The sequence below is a fragment of the Aethalodelphis obliquidens genome, unplaced genomic scaffold, assembly GCF_003676395.1.
Source record: "Aethalodelphis obliquidens isolate GAN/ISIS:26980383/991018 unplaced genomic scaffold, ASM367639v1 scaffold43, whole genome shotgun sequence".
Classification (NCBI taxonomy): Eukaryota; Metazoa; Chordata; class Mammalia; order Artiodactyla; family Delphinidae; genus Aethalodelphis; species Aethalodelphis obliquidens.
In genome coordinates, this window is record NW_020837987.1 from 5,702,685 (window position 1) to 5,721,022 (window position 18,338).

An 18,338-nucleotide genomic window follows, 5' to 3' on the forward strand; every position below is an offset into this window, starting at 1 on the left:
TGTAATTTATGTACCGTAAAATGCAACCATCTTAAGTGTAGAGTTCAGTGAGTTTTGACAAATCTATACATTCATATAACTACCACCACAATCATCATAAAGAACATTTCTATCACCCCCTCAAAAATTTCCTCATACTCTTTTTTAGTCAGTTCCTTCCCATGGCCCCAGGCAACCACTAATCTGGCTCTGTCACTGTAGATTAGCTTTGCCTGTTCTAGAATTTCTATAAGCGAAATCACATAGCATGTATAATTTTGTGTCCAGCTTGTCTCAATAAAGGCTGTTTATTTTCTATAGAGTCTATTTATGTTTACATGTGTGTCATAGTTTATACATTGTGTTGTAGATAACTATGGAAAAGCATAAATCAAGCTATTTCAGATGTAGTTGAACTCAAAATGAACTGAGTTTTTAACATGTCTTTTCCCACTTCTGAAATGTTTACTTTAAAAAGCATAAAGACCCTCAGACTACCTTTTCATTATTGAGATGTCTTTTACAATTCACTGTGTCCCTATGGAGAACTCTAAATCCAACCCCAGGAGGAGGCTTGTTTATACTTTGACACCAGCTTGAACCATCTTCTGTCACTTACACACACCCCTCCACTTCCCTTTCTGAAAAAGTCCAGTCCCTTTGTGTCCAATGGAGATCACTTAACAAGCTCAGCCTAGGCTGGAATAAAAAGGACAGTTGGGATATTATGTCTTGCAGGTGTAGGAAAAGGGTGTTGAGAAGTCTCTCACACCAGCTGTCCCCTCAGCTCAAAGGGTAGAGCATCAGGTTCCATAGGGTCCAAATCTCCTGCCACCTGATCATAGATTCCTCTGGTATCTTCATACCTGTCTTCAGGCCAGTAGAGGTCACAGGAGCCCTGACAAGCAAAGGTGAAGTTAGAACCATAGAGAGATGCTCTGTGTGTCATCATTGCAGCTCTGGGGGATACAACCTCCTGCTCTACTTCATAGAAAAAAATGTTTTAGCTTCTAATTATGGGGGAAATTCCAACATAAACAAAGAGGAGAGTGATTATTATGTACCCCCGTGAGCCCATCACTTAGTTTCAACAATATCAACCTTTGGTCAATCTTTATTTATCTATATCTCTATCTTCTCATCCCCCACCCCACCCCCGACTGGATTATTTTTAAGCAAGTCCAAGATATCTTGTGATTTACTGTCAAAAAAGTAATTTAAATGTCAGACATGTGAAACTTTTAGTTAGCCCACGATATCAGATATGGGAATTGTGGAATGTGAGTCTTGATTCTGTCAGTCTTATGAAGGTCCAAGACATTCCCTCATCAAAATAGAAGAGATAAAAGACGATGTAGGGTGGTCGCTACTGGAGTTGTGCTGTCCCTAGATTTGGGAGAAAATGGTTCTTTTTGATCAGCAAACTTTAGAGCAGACTTGCCCACGGGCCAAATATGGCCCACTGTATTTTTTCATTGCCTAAGAATAGTTTTACATTTTTTAATTGCTGGGAAAATATCAAAAAAAGAATGATACTTGTGACATGTGAAAATTACATTAATTTCAGTGCCCCAAAATGAAGTTTTATTGGAACTTAGCCACAATTGTTTGTTTATCTATTGTCTGTTGCTGTTTTTATGGCAGAGTGAGTCGTTTCTAGAAAGACACTATATCCTGCAAAGCCCCAAATATTTACTATCTGGCCCTTTTCAGAAAGTGTGCAGACTGCATCTGTGCTTCGGAGGGCTCGTGTGGTTCAGCACCATGGACAGCATCGCGCACTTTATTTCCACCTTTGTGGGGAGAACAGTTCCCCGTCTGGACAAAGTTGCAGAGGGAAATCTTTGGCCCACTGTAGCCAGAGCATTCGTCAAGGCCACACAGAAAGTAGGGGTTCTGCCCCACCTCCCTTACTGTGAGGCAGTAGGTGGGGCTTAGTTTGTGGCCAAGGTCCCTGTCGGCTGCTTTTGCCTGCCCAGCCACAACCTTCATTTCCCTCTGTGCTCTCCATCCCTCTTCCACTCTCAGCCCAGTGGATTGAATGGGGCTGGCCCCTACTCCCTGATGCCATGGGTGGGCACTGATTCAGACTTGTCCAATTAGCATATTCTACTCCCCACTTCAGTGGTTCAGCAATGAGTATGAGCAAAACTAAACCGATAAGCGTCTGCGTTGGGGCTTTGGAGCTACCGAAAAAGAGGCATTCCCTTTATTTGAAGGTTTCCAATCTAATAGGATACAAACCTGAATTTGTTAGGGACATCTTTAGAGAGGAAATTCTGGGTGGGCCTGAAGACATTTCTATCCCTTGACTTTTCCATTGAGTAGGCCAAAAACTTATTTCTCTATATCTCTCTGCTTAACCAGTATAGTGGAGATGGCTAATTAGCCAACCAAATACATACCTTCCTCCTTCCACAGTAACAGAATTGTAGTAGGGGATATAGCTGCCAGATAGGCTGCATTTCTCGGACTCCTTTGCAGCTAGGTGTGACCATGTCCATATTCTCACCAGTGGAATGAAAGCAGAATGCTTTTATGGGCCTGTATAATGGTCCTTTTATGGGCCTGTAAAATGCTTTTATGGGCCCGTTTCTGGGCCTGTACCATGAGTCAGGGTTGTGCCTCTCCCATGCTCTCTTTTTCCCTTTCCCACCAGTTGAAACCCACAGGGAACTGTCCCATCCATGTAAACTTGGTCAACTTACTAGAGGACAGCAGAGGAACACAAAAGAAAGAACTTGGGTTCCAGAATAATTACATGCAGCAGGGCCACTCACCTCTGACTGCTATGTGAGAAAGAAATAGACTATCTCGTTTAGGCCACTGGATTATGGCCAAGGCCTCTTTGCTACAGCAGCTGGCTTACCCTAATTAATACAAGCAGTAGGAGGTGGGTTTCTAGCACTGGCCAAGAAATATTTCTGCTGATACAAATCTCCTCACCATTGGTACTTCATCATAGAGGGGTCCCCAGGCCCCAGACGGGGCGTACAGTCTTTCCAGCTCATCATACACGTGCCCAGGAAAAGCCATATTCTCCTCCTTAAGACCTGTGACATCTGGAAGGGAGAGATGATCAGGACACCAGGTCCAGATGTCAGGGTTACTTATTGGTGGGGGGGTTCCACTGTGTTCACCACTCACCTCGGGGATAAGACACCTCCTCCAGCGTGGGGGGAAGCTGGGGGCTGAAGTCCCTCATGGAGTGGTAATATGGCTCTACATCTGTTGTGCTAACCTGTCAATGCCCCCCGCAAAAAAAAAACAGATAAAGTCTTTTCCATCCTTTGACTCCATCATTCCTGGAAAGGGCAATGATTAACGTGAAGCTAACAGTGGAATTTTAGTCACTGTCAATTCCCTGTCAGGGGAGTGTCAGGACCACCCCCACTCACCATGGAGCTTCGAGTGTCACGGTCTCCAGTCCACTGGCTCTCCTCGTATTCATTCCTGACTCGGTCTTCCTCCGACCTTCCAGGATGGAGGCATGGGGGCAGCTGGGTGTTGACCCTCTGACAGCTGTCTCCCTCAAACCTCCTCCCCAGAGGCTTCCTTACAGAAAAATATACCCACTTACCCTGCCTCTGTCTTCTCTGAGATGCCTGAGGGAAGTAGGGGAAAAAAGGGTCAGAAACATGCTCCTTGAGCCCACTTGGCCCTGGGATACCTTCAATATGCAGCCAACCCAGGGCTCCCATCACCCTTGGGCCTCCGTCCCGGCAGGGGAAAGGTCCCTCCTCACCCTCAGCAAGACGCTTCAGTCTCCGCTGCCAGAGGAATCCCCCGACACAGGAGGCATTAGAAAGCAGCAGAAGACCCCCAACAGCAAACAGCACAGGCAGCAGGGGCAGCTTTGAGGGTCCTGTGAGGACAATTGGTTTTAGACTTCAATTGGGGTTCTCTGGAAAAGCCTGTCCCTGACCAAGCAAAGTCCTCCTCCTAGGTCAGGAAAGCAGATGGGCAGGGGTTTCCACGTCCACTCCTTTTGCCACCCCAGGGAAGGTGGCTCCTTTCTCAAATCAGGCCATTAGCAGTGGGTCCTACCTTTGCCCAAGCCACTTGTATGGACTCAAGCAGGAACTTCAGCTCTTTAGCTGGGCATTCAAGACCTTCTATGATCTGGCCTCTTTCCATGTCCCCACTCTTGTTCACCAACTACTGACCCTCCAGCCACACAAAACTAACAGCTGGCTGTTTCCAGAATCACTGAGACAAACCCACACTTCTAAGCTTTCGAATAGTCAAGTGTCTGTCTTTAAATGTCCTTTCATCTCAAGCAAACTTCTCTTCTCCCTTCAAACTCCATCTTGAATGACTTCCTCTTTGCACAAACTTCCATCCCAGACAATATCAGAATCCTCTGCTATATCCCTGAGGACAGGACTAAGTCCCTCTCAGCAGACATCTGCTTAGCACTCATTTCCCCAACTTCTGCTAACAGGACTCATTTTCCTTTGACGGTGGTTCTCCCTGCTCTCCTCAGTCTGGATGGCTCCCCAGGACTCCGTGGAGGACACGTGGCCTGACCTGGCCAATAAGAGCACCCATCCCTCTTCCCACGGTGATCAGTTCAGAGACTGGCATTTAACCTAAGGTGGATTTTTGCAAGAACATCTAGGACACTCTTCTGCTAGCTGCTAAGAAGTGAAATAAAAGCTGAAGGTGTGGGAGGATTTCTTTGCCTTCTTAAGAGACGAATCTGAGAAGGAAGTCATCCGAGTTGAAGGCAAAGTTGAGAGAGTGAGGAACTGATCCTTGGTGAAAATTTTGAGCACCTGAATCCAGGCACACTAAGAGGTTTCAACTTCATGAGCCAAGCCATTCTTTCTATTGTCAACGACAGCTGAATTTCTGTCACTTGCAACCTTCTCAGACTCTAAAGGGGATTATTTGCAAAATGATCATAATGGTCTCCCTATATGCGTACCCTTGAGATTTTCCCTTCCACACTGACTCTGGATTGAGCCATGTCACTTGCTTCAGCCCATGAGACAGAATCAGAAGCTTGAAGAGTGCCTGTAAGTTGGAACTTGCCCTCTCCTGCTGCTCTTGGGATTCCAGTGACCACCTCCATGGGAACAAGGCAAGGAGATGCATGCGGCCCACTTACCTCCATTGTCCCAACCAAGAGCCAGATCGTCAGACGTGCGAGGAGGGGCCCCTCTAGACCAACCAGTCCCAGCAGAGCTGCTACATGACTACAGCCCAGACCAGAACTGTTCAGCCACTCATAGAGTCACAAGAAATAATGTTTGTTGCTGTAAGTGTGCATATTTGGAGTGGTTTGTTACGCGGCAAAAGCCAGCTGACACAGGCTCTGCACAGGGCATGGAATCAGCTAGTTTTTCATTTTGCTTTGTTTTTCAGAATTAAACTGAATTAGGAAGAGAGAAAATTTATCACATCCAGGTAAGAGGAAGAGCTAAGGATATGAGTGAGGGCCTACAGGGCAGAGCTAAGTCTTAAAGGGCTGTGGCCACAAGGAAGAGGAGGTGGGGTTAGAGACCAGAACGTTTTTTCCGGGAGAGAGAGGGTGTTTGGGGATTGAAGACTTGCCTGCGGGCTGCTCTGTGGGCCGCTGGTAGTCAGGTTCTCCAGAAGGTTGGTCTAGACCTGGGAGGTGAATATAGAGAGTGCAAATTAACACCATTAATCTGAGACTAGCCTTAAATATTTCTCAGCCTCCTATTAAGCTTTGCAACCCATTTTGAGACTCATGGGAACTAATTTATGACTTCTTAGGAATATTTCAAAGAGAACTGGAAACTGCTGATGATAATGACAATACTATTAATAGCCATTCTAACGCTAATGCTAATAATAGTAATGCTAATAATAAAAATAATAATAATAAATTATTGATGAGTGCTTTATGGTGTGGAAGGTTCTTTTAACCTGAATTGTCAATTTTGGGGGTTAATCAAAAAAGATGCTGGGTTCTCAGGATGCCTTAATAGAGGTATAAGTTCTAGAGCAAGGGAGGTAAGTATAGTACTACTTTATGCTTTAGTGCTTAAAGGGAAAACTGGAATGGAGGTGGGGGGAAGGGGAGGGAAGATTGTAGGGATGGGAAAGAGTCCTTACTTCCATGAGGAAAAAGGCTGCTCTGTCAGGAAGGGAAAGACAGAGAAAGGGAGCTTTCATGGGGCAAAGTAAACAGAAGGTGAGCAGGGGGCATTTCGTGAAATTAGCATCTACACAGCACTTACTTTGTACAGGGGCCTGTTCTAAGAGTTTTAGATGTATTTTATTTAATCCTCACAACTGTCTAAGATAGACCTTATTTTCAGAAGCTGAGATACAGAGGCTGGAGATACACCTTATCTTTAGAGCCTGAGGCTCAAAGATTATACTGAGTCTTAAGTGACTTGCCTAAGGTCTCACATCTAAGAAGTTGCAGAGCTGGGACTTGAACCCAGGTTTGTCTGAACCAGGCTCTGTGTGATTAGCCACTACACTGTAGTGTCTACCAGAGTCAAAATGTTCTCAGTCATATAAGAATTTATCCGTGTCATCAAGTTGCTGAGTTTATTGACATAAAACTCTTTGTAATACTTCCTAATGTCCTTTAATGTCTGTAGGGTCAGTGGTAATGTCCCCCTTTTCATTCCTGATCCTGGGTAAGTGGTGTCTTCTCTCTTTTTTGCCTTGATTAGCTTTATAAACATCATTGATCTTTTCAACAAATCAGCTTTTGGTTTCATTGATTTTTCTTTATTGTCTTTTGATTTTCTAGTTCGTCAGTTTCTGCTCTTTATTATTTCCTTCCTTCTGTCTACTTTGGATTTGGATTTAATTTGTCTTTGTTTTTCTAGTTTCTTAAGATGGAAACTTAGAGAGACAGTTTGAAGTCTTTTTAAAAACAATCTAATATGAGCACTTAATGCTATAAATTTCTTGCTAAGCACTGCTTTAGCTGCACCCCACAATTTTCATGTTTTCATTTTAATTCGATTCAAATTCTCTTATAATTTCCCTTGTGTCATCAATCACATTCCAACAGCAGAGTCTAGTGGCAAAAACTAGTCTTTGGAGTTCATCTGCCTGAGTTTAAATCTGAGTTGAACTACTTCTCTGTAGTTCCTTTCACCTGTGTGAACTTTGACAGTCTGTTTAACCTCTCTGGGTCTCAGTTTCTCCATCTGCAAAAAGGGAATAATAGTACTGACTTCACTATACCACCCTATAAGTTCTCTGAGGAATTTTGCAACCTGCCCAAGAATGTCCCTTCCCACCTGGAGTGGTGACTGAGATCTGGGACCCTTTGTCAGCTATTCCACTGTCGCCCAGGGCATTGCTGGCCAGCAACCAGAGCCTGTATCGTGTAGAAGGCTGCAGCCCAGTCAGTGTGAAGGTGGTGGCCTGGGGTGGTAGGACATTCATGTAGAGGAACCCTGGAGTCCCCAGAGCCTCATACCTGCATGAAAGGGAGGGCAGTCATTCAGGGAGGTGCCCCAGTCCTATTGGCTACCACCCCTTCCTGCCATGACAGGGACCCACCTGACTTGGAAACTTTGTGGCAAGCCCCCATCAAAGCCAGGCTTCCACTCCAGCCCCACCGAGTATGGGGTCATGCTCACGACCTTCAATCCCAATGGCGGATCAGGGCGGCCTTTGAGGTGAGGGATGGGGGACATAGTCAGAGGATACAGAAGGATTCTGAAAGATTCCTTCCAGATTCCTTAAGCATGATTTTAAATATACAGTTGATTCTCATTATTCATGGTGGTCTTGTTCTCTAAAATCACTGTGAACCCTCAGCGAGCAAATACCAAACCATTGCTTCTAGGGGAAATGCAGGCTTAGATTCCCACGAGCCTCTAGTCACATTTTCATCAACCAATTAATACATGATCTTGTATTATGCATGTTTCTGCTTAAAGACATCTTATTTAATATATCTTGTTGATTCATTACCATTGAACTCACAGCCAGTGGTGCTATAACTCACACCTGAACGAAGCTTATCCAACACAAGTATTTTCTCCAAATGGCACACCACAGACTTCTTGAGCTTAGGAACACCAGACAGCACTTTAGTGCTGTGCTTGGGGGCCATTTTATTTAGCAAAATCACTAACAAAAAGGACGAAGGTGCAAACTATGAGAGCTGTGAGAAAGCAGAGTGTTGTCTTGCTCCACCGCAGCTGAGAATGTACTCATTGGGTGACTCAAAGTTTTCACCCGCTCTGTACAGTCCCCTGAATGTCTGAGAGAGCAGCATGAGTATTGATTTGAGGGTTTTGAATAAATTTTAGCAGGCAGACGTGCAAATACAGCCTCCACAAATAAGGAGGATTGACTGTATAATATATGTTTCTTGTAGTGGATTTTTGTGCCTATCTCATATCCATTCGCCTCATTTCTTCTGGTTACAGAACCCTGAATATCCATTGGAGAACCACTCGCCCACGCTCTCAGGCCACGTGCTTCTGATGGAAGTGACTCCACTCCTTGTAGGATGGACATGTGACTAGGTCTAGCCAACAGGAGCAACAATCAGATCAGCTTGTCTTCCCCTCACCACCTGATTGGATCAGGGATGGGCTGGGAGCCAAGCGGAACCAATGGATCTTAATTCTAGTACTTTCACACCACTGTTAGGAAGGCTTACTTTACTGTAAAGCTTCTCATAGTGGTTGTTAGATGTCTAACAGACATCTCACAATAAGGCCAACACAGAGATAAGCGGTCCTGAGAGGTGGGGAGTTCTTGATGACGGCTGAACCTAGATCCAGCAACTCCCGAAAATCTACTTTTCAGTTACTTGGGCCAATAAGAACACCCCTCCATTTTTTCCTTTGTTGTGGGTTTCCCTAAAAATCCAGTCTCCATTGGGATTTCGGGGCAGGCAAAAACTCCATCCTCGTTCCTAAACACTTCTCAGGTTTCAGGAACACTGCCATTCTGAGAGCAACCAGAGACTTGGGGATTGACCTAGGGGAGCACCCTCCCAACACCCTCAGAGCCCCCTCCCACCATACTGATGCTGACGAGTTGAATATCGGTGTGGTCCGAGCCGAGGGGGTTGGTGGCTGTGCACGTGAAGAGGGCATAATCCTGGGCTGCGGACACGTTGGCAATGGTCAGGAGGCTGCTGTGGACACCACTCTGGTGGTATGTGTGCTCTGTGTACCTGGAGAGGAGGTGTGGCAGGGACTCAGGGAGGGTGATTGGGGCTGGGGGATCACAGTTAGGGCTGGACTGTTACCTGGCTGGGCCTGGGCTCACCTGGGATCCTGGAGATCCAGAGGGACCCCATTTTTGGTCCAAGTGAAGACGATATTGGGGACACCTCGGGCACGACAGTGGAGGGTGGCAGAACTAGTGCTGTCTCCAGCTGCAGCCACTTTAGTTAGAGGAGAGGGATGCTCCACGTGGGGGGCAACTAGAGGGGTTGGAGGTCAACATGAGGTGTATGGAAGGACATGATATGTGGACTTAGTGGCAGGCGTTGAAGTTAGGGCTTTGGTTGTTACTCACATCTAACAACAAGACGGACCAGCCCTCTGGCTGGAGGTGCCACCCCATTGTCCACAATGCACTGGTAAGCACCAGCCTGGGTCAACTTGGCATGGTGAATCCGAAGACGCCCTGTGGACCCCTTTGATATCTTCTCCATGTCATCCAGGCTCTGGTCCTCCTCCTCTTCTCCCTGGAGGCACAAGACTCAGGAGATGGTCCCCAAGTCTGGCCCCAGCTCCATTATCCTCCAAACTGGGTCCCCTCTGTAGCCTCATTCTCCCAGCCACAATCACCCTTTCCAGCAAAGAAAAAATTTCTGCTGTCATCCACCCATGCACCCATCCATCCATTTATCCAACCATTCATGCATGGATCCATCCATTCATCCATCAATCCATCCAACCACTCACCCAACCATTTATTCAACCATTCATGCTTGGAAACATCTACCCACCCATCCATCCATCCATGTATTTAACCATCCTATCCATCAACCTCCCATTCCATCCATTCATCCATTCACCCATTCATTCATCCAACCATCTGTCTTCCTTCTACCTGTCCATTCACCCTTCCATCTCTCAACCCATCCCCCCCATCTATTTCCTCATAGACACACACACCAATAAATACATGCATCTCTTCATCAATGCATCTAGCTACCTATTTATCTATCTCTCCATCTCTCCATTGACTTGTGCGCTCACCCATCCGTCCATCCATCCATTTACCCATTATCCTTCCACAGACATCTTTTCCACTGATGGTGTATCTATCCATCCATCTACTCTCTAGTCTAATCTACTCATTTCTCTCATTCAATCATCTAGCTGCCCATTTATTGATCCATTTATCCAGTCATTCACTTGTTCATTTGTCCATCTGTTCTTCCATCCAGTCATTCATCCATCCACCTATTCATCCACCCATCTACCTATCCATCCATATATCCACCCACCTGCCCACCCACTCACCTGGTTATCTATTTACTCATCCACCCATCCATCTGCCATTCAACAGTTATTTCTTGGAGCATGCCCAGACAAGTACATAGTTATAGAAGGTCATGTAGACGTGACCCCTCCTCCCAAGGAACTCACAGTCAAGAAATCACATCCCCCCAGGCCCCTCCATTTACCAAAGGTTTGATCCTCACCAGCCTCTCCCAGTTGAACATCTCAGGAAGGATGGGATTGGCATCAACAGTGCAGACTATGTCCACAGAGCCCCCAATATTCACTTCAGTGGGATCTTGGAGAGCTCGGATGATGGGAGCATCTAGGGAAGGGAGGAGCTTGGGGAAGGCACTTGGGCCCAGACAGGCCATGGTGGAAGAGGGCCCCAGGTGGGTGAGGCGTCTTAGAGGTGCCCGAGAAAGTCATGGGTGGGATAAAGTCTGCCTTTAGAGTAAAGTTCTCAAGGTTAACGAGGTTGTCCCCACCCTCTACTATACGACCGTAGTGACAAGAGTAGGTGTGGTGGACTTCCAGAATTGTGTGGCAGTGGGGCTTCCACAGTGGGCTTGGCTTCCTGATGGGAGTAGGTGGGCAGAGATTCTACATAGGGTCTCCCTAGTGGGCAGATTTCCCGAAGTGGACGTGGCTCCATCACAGTGGGGGCTCCCAGAGTGGGAGGCTTCCAGGATGGGTGAAAATCCCTGGGTGGGTGGGGCTTCCACAATGAGGAGACTCCACAGTGGGCAAGATTCCCTGGGTGGGTGTGGTTTCCATGGTGGGCGGGGCTCCCAAAGCTCCCTAGTTGCCTAGGGTGACGAGGGGGCTCACAGTGTACGTCCAGCCTCACGAGAGCTTCAGCGGTGCCCTCTGAGTTCTGGCAGTGCAGCTGGTAGAGGCCATCGTCAGCGCGGGTCACGTTCCATAGCTGCAGAGCTCCACCAGACAGGATACGATGCCGGGGGCCGCCAGCTGGGGGAAGTAAAGGTTGAGGGGCTTGCCAGACCCTCCCGTCCCGGAGTCCCGGAGACCTGCGCTCCTCTTCATTCCCCTTCCCTGTACCTGGGCTGAGGCGGTAGCCGCGGAAGGTCCAGTTGAAGGCCTCCGGGGCGGGGTTGGCAGACACGGACACGGGTAGCAGTGCCTCGCCCTGCTCCACCGCGGTCACCATAAGCACCTGCTCACCCAGGAACTCTGGAGGGTCTGCGGAGGAGGCGCCGCTGGGAGTCAAGATTGTTAAGGTTCGGATCCGGGGAGGATTTGAGATCAGGTGCAGGCATGAAATGTTAAAGTCGAGATCATGACTAGATTTTAAGGTTGTGGACAAGGTAGCAATTAAGTTCAGAGCTGAGATGGGGGTTAGGTTCAGGAGAAGCCAGAGTCAGCTTTAAGGATGGAAAGAGCGTTCGGGATGGGGGTGATGGTCAGGGGTAAGGATAGAGGACAAAAGGCAGGATGGGGGTTGGGCAGGATAGGAGCTGGTGCAGGGTCGGGTGTGAGGATAAAGGTCAGGAAAGTTTCAAAGTTTAGGATGGAAGTCAAAGACAGTATCAAGATGAAGACCCACGTAGTATAGGGTCAGGAGGGAATCAAGAGGGATGCCACGCCTGCGTACATACACAGCACGTTGAGGCGGTAGAACGCGCTCACGGTTTCCCGTAGCTCGGTGCTGTGGGCACGGCAGGTCACGCGGTGACCGTGGTCGCGGGATGACATTCTCAGAAGGACGCTCCTAGCGGCAGCGGAGCCTTTGAATGGAGCACTCCGGGGCGTGGCGGCCACACCCTCCAGCCTGTGGACCGGGCAGGGAGTAGGACCAGAGCCAGAGTCTGGGTACTGCGCAGGGTACTGGACAGAACGGCAAGTAGGGCGGGGGCGGGATTCTGACTGTCAAGGAGCGTGGCCAGAACCAGGGAGCGATGGGGCCACTCGCACTCTCACCTCTCCCCCTCCTTGTCCCACGACAAGTTGACCGGAGGGTTGCTGCTAACGCTGACGCACGTCAAGTTTAAGGCATCCCCGGGGCGCAGCGCCGACGCGTTGGCCAGGATCGTCATGTTAGTTGGGGGGACTTCGAGAACCGGTGGGAGGAGCGAGGCTCAGAGGTGAGGAGGGGGCCCGGCCTGCTTCCGCCCGGCAGTGACCCTGGCCCCGCCCAGCCCCGAGCGCGCCGGGGCTCTGCGGCATCCACCCCTCCCCCAGCCGCCCCCCATCCCCAAGCCACCAGCCACGGCTCCGGCTCAGTTCCCCGCCGCGGCCCAGCCCTCGCCCCCAGCCCGGCCGTGCGCCCCCTCACACTGCACCACAAGCTGCGTGGACGCGCTGAGCTGGCCGGCTTTGCACGTGAACTTGGCCTGGTTGTCCGACGGACCGGTGATCAGTACCAGTTCTCGGGAGAAGGTGCTCCCGGACTTCTCCAGACTTCCCAGCTGCACCCGCCGTGGCTCCTGCGGTGGCCGCGGCTCGGTCACTGTGCGCGAGTCCTGAGGGCCGAGAATGACTGGGGGACCGCGGGTAGCCCTGCCATTCCCCGCGAGACGCCCCACTGGGTTGGCTGCCAGCCCAGATAAAGCTTTTGTGTGATGAGGAAAAGGCGCCCCCTTCCGTGGGCACCAGCTAGGGTAGAGGAATGGGGACTGGAACTGAGCACATCCTACCGGAATCTCTCCCGCCGACTGGGCCCCCGGAGCCCCGAGATTTTGCTGTCTGATTCCGCCTCCAGTCCCACGCCTCACCACCCCCGCCCCCCCACCTCTGCTCTCTGGATGCCCTCGGCCGACCCTCAGCCCCACTCCTCAAAATTCATTCCAGCTATGTTTACCAGACACCCTACACCAGGAAACTCCCTTGGAATTCCCAAACCTTTCCCAGAATTCCTTCACTTTTGCCTATCCTTAGTTCTTTTGCTTAAACTCCCCACCTTCCTCAAAGATTTCCTTTGATCTTTCCCTTAATTCCATTGGCTGGTTGCAAATTTCTGAATCCTTCCCCAATATTCTCTTATTATCCTAATCTTCTACTAGAATCCTTTGTATTGTCCCAATTCGTGGTATTTCTCCAAAACTCCATCCAATTAAATGGAATTCAATTTCGTTCCTATAATGCCTAGTCTTTCCCCCAGAATTTCCACTAGATTCCTAATTTCCCAAGAGTCTCCCAGAATTCTGCCAGAATTTTAAAATTTTAATGGAATTTCATTTTATTACCCCCAAGTCCCAAGAATTCAATTTAATATTAATGGATTTTTCAAATGTGCTGGAGAATTACTAGTCTTTCTCCCCAAATGTCTAGGCTTTGCCCACCATTGTCTTTGTTTCTGGAATTCTTAGTCGTTCCCTAAAATTCCTGCCATTTCACCTGAATTCCAAGATTTCACCAGAATTTCCTTTAATTTTAATGAAATTAATTGCCTTTTCTCTAGAATTCCCAATCTGGATCCAGAATTCTTTCTTTTATTCTAGAATTCTCACTGTTTTCCCAGAATTTCCTCACTTTTTCTAAGGTCGCATTTAATTCTCATGGCGTTTGTCTTTTCCAATTCCCTGCCGAAACTCAAAATCTCCAGTATTTTTCAAGAAATTCAGGTTTCCCAAGATTTCCCAAGAGGAGGAGAGAAGGGGCTTCATCTTTCCCCCACATTCCCGGCCACCCCACAACCCTTGCTTGGCACCAACCTTGTACCAGGTGAGGGAAGGGTCTGGATTGCCTCCAATGGCCAAACATACCAGCCTCACCCGGGTCCCAGCCCGGAGACGCTGCCCCTCTGGGGGGCCCTCAATCCATAGCTTCTGGGCAGGATCTGTGGGGAGAGCCAGGAAGAGTGGATTTTCTCTCCCGGCTGGGGCCTGAGGGTGGGGGTCGCTAAGGCATGGGGCACCCCCGGGTGACGGTGGAGCCTCACATTTCACATTCAGGGCGAGTGACTTCTTGAAGGTCTCCTTGGTGAAGGCCTCACTAAAGGCCTCACATGTGAGGGTCAGACCATTGTCCTCCCGTCGCGCCAGGAATGTCAGGTTAGACATGGAGATGTGGCCACCATGCAGGCCCTGGCAGGGAGCAAGCTTCAGACTGGGGGAGTAGGGCACCCCCATCCATGGTACCAGTGACTTGGGTCCACCCCAGACCCCAGCAGGGACACATGAATCATCTCCACCCTCTCCTCTGTTAGACCCAGGAGGCCCTGGGCCCCAGTCCATGCTTGCTCCCCAGGCACCAAAGCATCCAAGCTGCCAGACCCCTCCTCTCCCAGATCCAGGAGTTGTGTCCTCTGCTCCCTCCTCCCTCAGACCCAGGAGCCCGGCCCCCGCCTCACATCCATGACCGTCTCCTCTGTGGACAGCAGCTGCCGCCAGCCCAGCCACCATCGCAGTAGGACCCTTGGGCGACTGGACTTGGTGATGCAGGAGAGTGTCACGTTCTTGTTCTCAGACTGGGATGCAGATCCCAGGATGGTAATGGCACTGGGGGGAACTGCAGGGATGACGGACAGAGAGACACTGAGCTGGGCTGCACGGCTCACAGATGAGCCCAGACAGAGAGGAGACTGGGGACAGACGATGAGGTTTTTGGCATCAGACAGGCATGATCTGGGGGCACAGACAGATGGTTCTCTGGGGCACAGACTGACAGATGGGCAGCTGGCACCAGGACTCACAGGTGACCTGCAGCGTGACCCCGCGTTCCTGGATCCCTGTAGATACGCTGTTGTAGGCCTCGCAGCTGAGCCTTGCCCCATGGTCTTCCGGCCGCACGATCATCACTAACATACTGCGGGCCACTGCCTGAGTGTGCTCTGTGCCCCAGGCTGTGGACACTGGCTGGCCGTTCTGGAGACAGGGACAGGCCTGGCCAGCTCAGGGCCGGCTCCTGGCCCTCGCCCCTTCCCCCATCTCCAGACCTGCCTCTGCCCTCACCTTCAGCCACTGCAGTGTGGCTAGCGGATTTCCCCCTCGGGCCATGCACAGCAGCTCCAAGTTCTGCCCTGCCCTCGCGTGCCCCTCGTCCAGGCCTGGCCACTCAATGACAGGGGGTCCTGGGGGGACTGGGGAACAGCAGTCACGGGTCTGGGGACCCCATGCATTCCTTCCAGGCCCCACAACCTGCCTCTGAACCCCTATGTTTCCCCCTTGAGAGTCTGAGCCTTCCATAATCCCTGTGCTCCCCGGGCCCCCCAATTCCAGCTCCCCATTCTTAGTGCCAACAGTTGACTCAGTTCCCCACTTACACAGAACATTCATGGTGATCGAAGCCTTGATAGGGGTGTCCAAAGCTGGGCTGGACCCCTCACAGACCAGTAACTGCCCGTTATCTGAGCTCTGGGGTGTCACCCTGGGGTGGGAAGTTGGGGTTCTAAAGTCAGAGTCATCATCTGAAATTTGGGCAGTCAAGGTGAAGAGGTGGGCATGCCAGCTCCCCACACCTGGCCTAAATCTCTATGATGATTTCCTTTAGGATTTAGATAGAGTTCCATGAAAGAGATTTCAGGGTCAACAGCGAGAACTGGGGTCGCAGAGGCCCACACCTGGCCAAAACCTTTGTACTTGATCCTCTGGAACTGGGATTCCATGAAGAAGTTTTAGAGTGTCAGGGTGAAGAATTGGGTCCCGGATGTTCCTACCTGACCCAAGTTTCCACGCTTGAATCCCTAGGATATGGGGTTTTCATGGAGAAATTTGGGGATCCATCTGCAGGGAGGGCACCCCAATTTCCATACCTGGCTGTGGCCTCTGTGGTGAAGAGTTTCTCCTGGGATCCCTCATTCACATTAGCAGAGATGTCAGAAATTGTTTGTCCACCTTAGGGTAACAAGAAGGCTGAAGGGGTACCAGGTTTCCCCCAAGGTAGATCCTGGGGAGCATGGCCTGGAATTCCTCAGGGTGGACATACAACCCCTCCCTCCTGGTTCCGGAGGAAAAACACTATATCCATTCCCTCCACACATTCTAGCCTCCCTGAATCCTGGAGTCCTCACTCAGGGCTGAGTCCTGGCCTGGGCCTCTCCCCTCCTCTCCTTTTTTTTTTTTTGGCTACGCCACCTGGCTTGCAGGGACCTTAGTTCCCTAACCAGAGATCAAAGCCGTGCCCCCTGCAGTGGAAGTGCGGAGTCCTAACCACTGGACCGCCAGGGAAGGCCCTCTCCCCTCCCCTCCTTGCTGGGTTGTATTACCCACCCCCATCACCTCAGCTTCTCGTTACTGCACCAGAAGGACACCCGTATCTCTATCTGGAGCCTCGGCCTCTCCCCTGAGTCCCGGCCTAGCAGTCCTGTGAACTCCTTGGTACCTTTCCTGGATGTCCCCTCCCATCCACTGGGTCCCACAGTGGCCTCAGCATCTCCCCAGGCCTGTTCCTGCATCCCATCTCAGGAGAACCCTGGGCAGGGACACATCCCCTCCCCACTCCAGGGGCTTCCCGCTGCCCCCATCAGTTCACCCACACTCACTCAGGAGGAAGGTGATGTCAGGTGCTGGCTTTGCATCCCCAGACACACAGCTGACCAAGTACTCCTGCCCAGCTACCCACGTGACCGTGCTCCCTGCCTCGGGGGTCAGCTGAAGCACTTTGGGGGGCACTGGTGAGAAAGGGTCTGGGATAAGCCAGAGGATATGAGGATTTGGGCTTCGTGTCTCATTGCTCAGGAAATGAGTTCTGCACCCTGGGTCTAAGGAAGGGGGTGGTGGGGAACTGGGGTCTTGGACTCCTGGACCCTGGAGCTGGCAAGGGTGGAAGTCCAGACTCATGGGTCCTGGAGGTCTCTCACCCGTACCCAGGATGGAGAGGATCACTCTGGGCGACACGAGCTCAGGACCTGTTTCTGAGCGGCTGACCTGGCACTCATACCCTGCGTCGTCGCTGAGGTCACATGCTTCAATGTGCAGGTGGAATTCACCTGCAGGGAGGACCCCAGATCAGGGCCGCGGTTAGCCTCTGCTGGTGGCTCAGAATCTCAGGCTCTTGTCTCTTACCTTTCGTAGGGTCCCCTTGCAGGCGATACCGCGGGAAACTGGGGATCCTAGGATCAGGGCCTAGGAGCAGCCCATCTTTGGCCCATTGGACTGTGCTGCCAGGGGCGCTGACCCCACACCACAGCTCAGCGGCAGCCCCCTCCACCACCGTCAAGTTTTCAGGCAGAGCCCAGAAGCCTCGCGGGGCTGAGGCAGGGACTGGCACCTGGGCCAGACCTGGGGACACAGAGGTATCAGTAGGAGAGGGCGGAGGGTCTGCCTGGAGAATGTGGGTGGAAAATAAGGGCCACCTGGCTCTGGTCACCGGCCAGGATCCCACTCACCTGTCATCAGCAGCCCCAAGAGGAGCAGCGGTGTCCAGATGGGGAGCCTCAGAGCCAGCCCAGGTCCTCTGCCTGTGGCTCCCACAGGGACCACTGCCCGCCTCCTGCGTCTGCCTCTGTCTTTCTCTGGGTTTTCCATGTCTCCGTCTCTTACTTTTCTCTTTGTTTCTCTTTTTCTTCTTCTGCTTCTCTGTTTTTCTCTCCTCCCAGGAGTCAGTCTCCCCTCCCCCACACTGTCTTTCTCTCTCCCTCTTCCTGCCCTAAGTCCCCTCTGATCTCCTTCCTGTATTCTCTCTATCGTGCTCTCCTGGTCTAAAGTTTCCTCTCTTTCTCTCTCTCTCTCTCTCTCAGTCTCTATCTCCTTCCCCGAAGTCAGTGTCTATTTCTCTTTCTTCTCCTGTGCCACTCCCACCCCTGGTCTCCTCTCACCACTCATAGCCCCTCAGGGAGGACCCACTGCTGAGTCGCGCAGGCCCTGGGAGCCCAGGAGAGCGAGGATGCGGTCAATGGCAGAGCTGGGTCCAGTTCTCAGTCGAATCTCGTCCTCACACTGTTACCTCCCCCAGGCACCCTCCTGCGTCTCCAGCTTCAGGCCTCTGCCCAAGAAGCTCCTTCCGGCACAGCTGGAGCAAGAAATCCCCTGTCAGCAC

The 18,338-nt window shown here is 50.7% G+C and overlaps 1 protein-coding gene across 1 annotated transcript; it reads right to left on the reverse strand.

Annotated features, from left to right (window-relative positions):
• Positions 1 to 475: 475 nt before the first annotated feature.
• Positions 476 to 17,827, reverse strand: NPHS1 (NPHS1 adhesion molecule, nephrin). The gene is made up of 29 exons (XM_027079967.1): positions 17,689 to 17,827; positions 17,366 to 17,581; positions 17,167 to 17,289; positions 16,843 to 16,971; positions 16,114 to 16,195; positions 15,625 to 15,728; positions 15,314 to 15,441; positions 15,055 to 15,226; positions 14,713 to 14,870; positions 14,302 to 14,446; positions 14,075 to 14,199; positions 12,697 to 12,883; positions 12,342 to 12,471; positions 12,020 to 12,192; positions 11,463 to 11,603; positions 11,232 to 11,372; positions 10,604 to 10,725; positions 9,466 to 9,637; positions 9,214 to 9,370; positions 8,967 to 9,118; positions 7,483 to 7,594; positions 7,218 to 7,399; positions 5,539 to 5,595; positions 3,725 to 3,844; positions 3,560 to 3,584; positions 3,378 to 3,453; positions 3,127 to 3,220; positions 2,926 to 3,041; positions 476 to 877 (listed from the first exon to the last, which is right to left on the reverse strand). Exons 1-29 carry the CDS (start codon positions 17,825 to 17,827, stop codon positions 746 to 748), a joined length of 3,810 nt encoding a protein of 1,269 aa, XP_026935768.1. The 3' UTR covers positions 476 to 745.
• Positions 17,828 to 18,338: the final 511 nt, after the last annotated feature.

What these genes read in the sequence shown, in the direction of transcription:
- NPHS1 (XM_027079967.1), bottom strand. Translation starts at nt 17,827, where the DNA reads ATGGAAAACCCAGAGAAAGACAGAGGCAGACGCAGGAGGCGGGCAGTG. An exon ending in CTACCGCCTCAACGTGCTGT is followed by an intron (nt 11,604 to 12,019) that starts GTATGTACGCAG and finishes CCTCCTCCGCAG; the next exon opens with ACCCTCCAGAGTTCCTGGGT. An exon ending in GCCCACAGAGCAGCCCGCAG is followed by an intron (nt 3,845 to 5,538) that starts GCAAGTCTTCAA and finishes TTGTCCTCACAG; the next exon opens with GACCCTCAAAGCTGCCCCTG.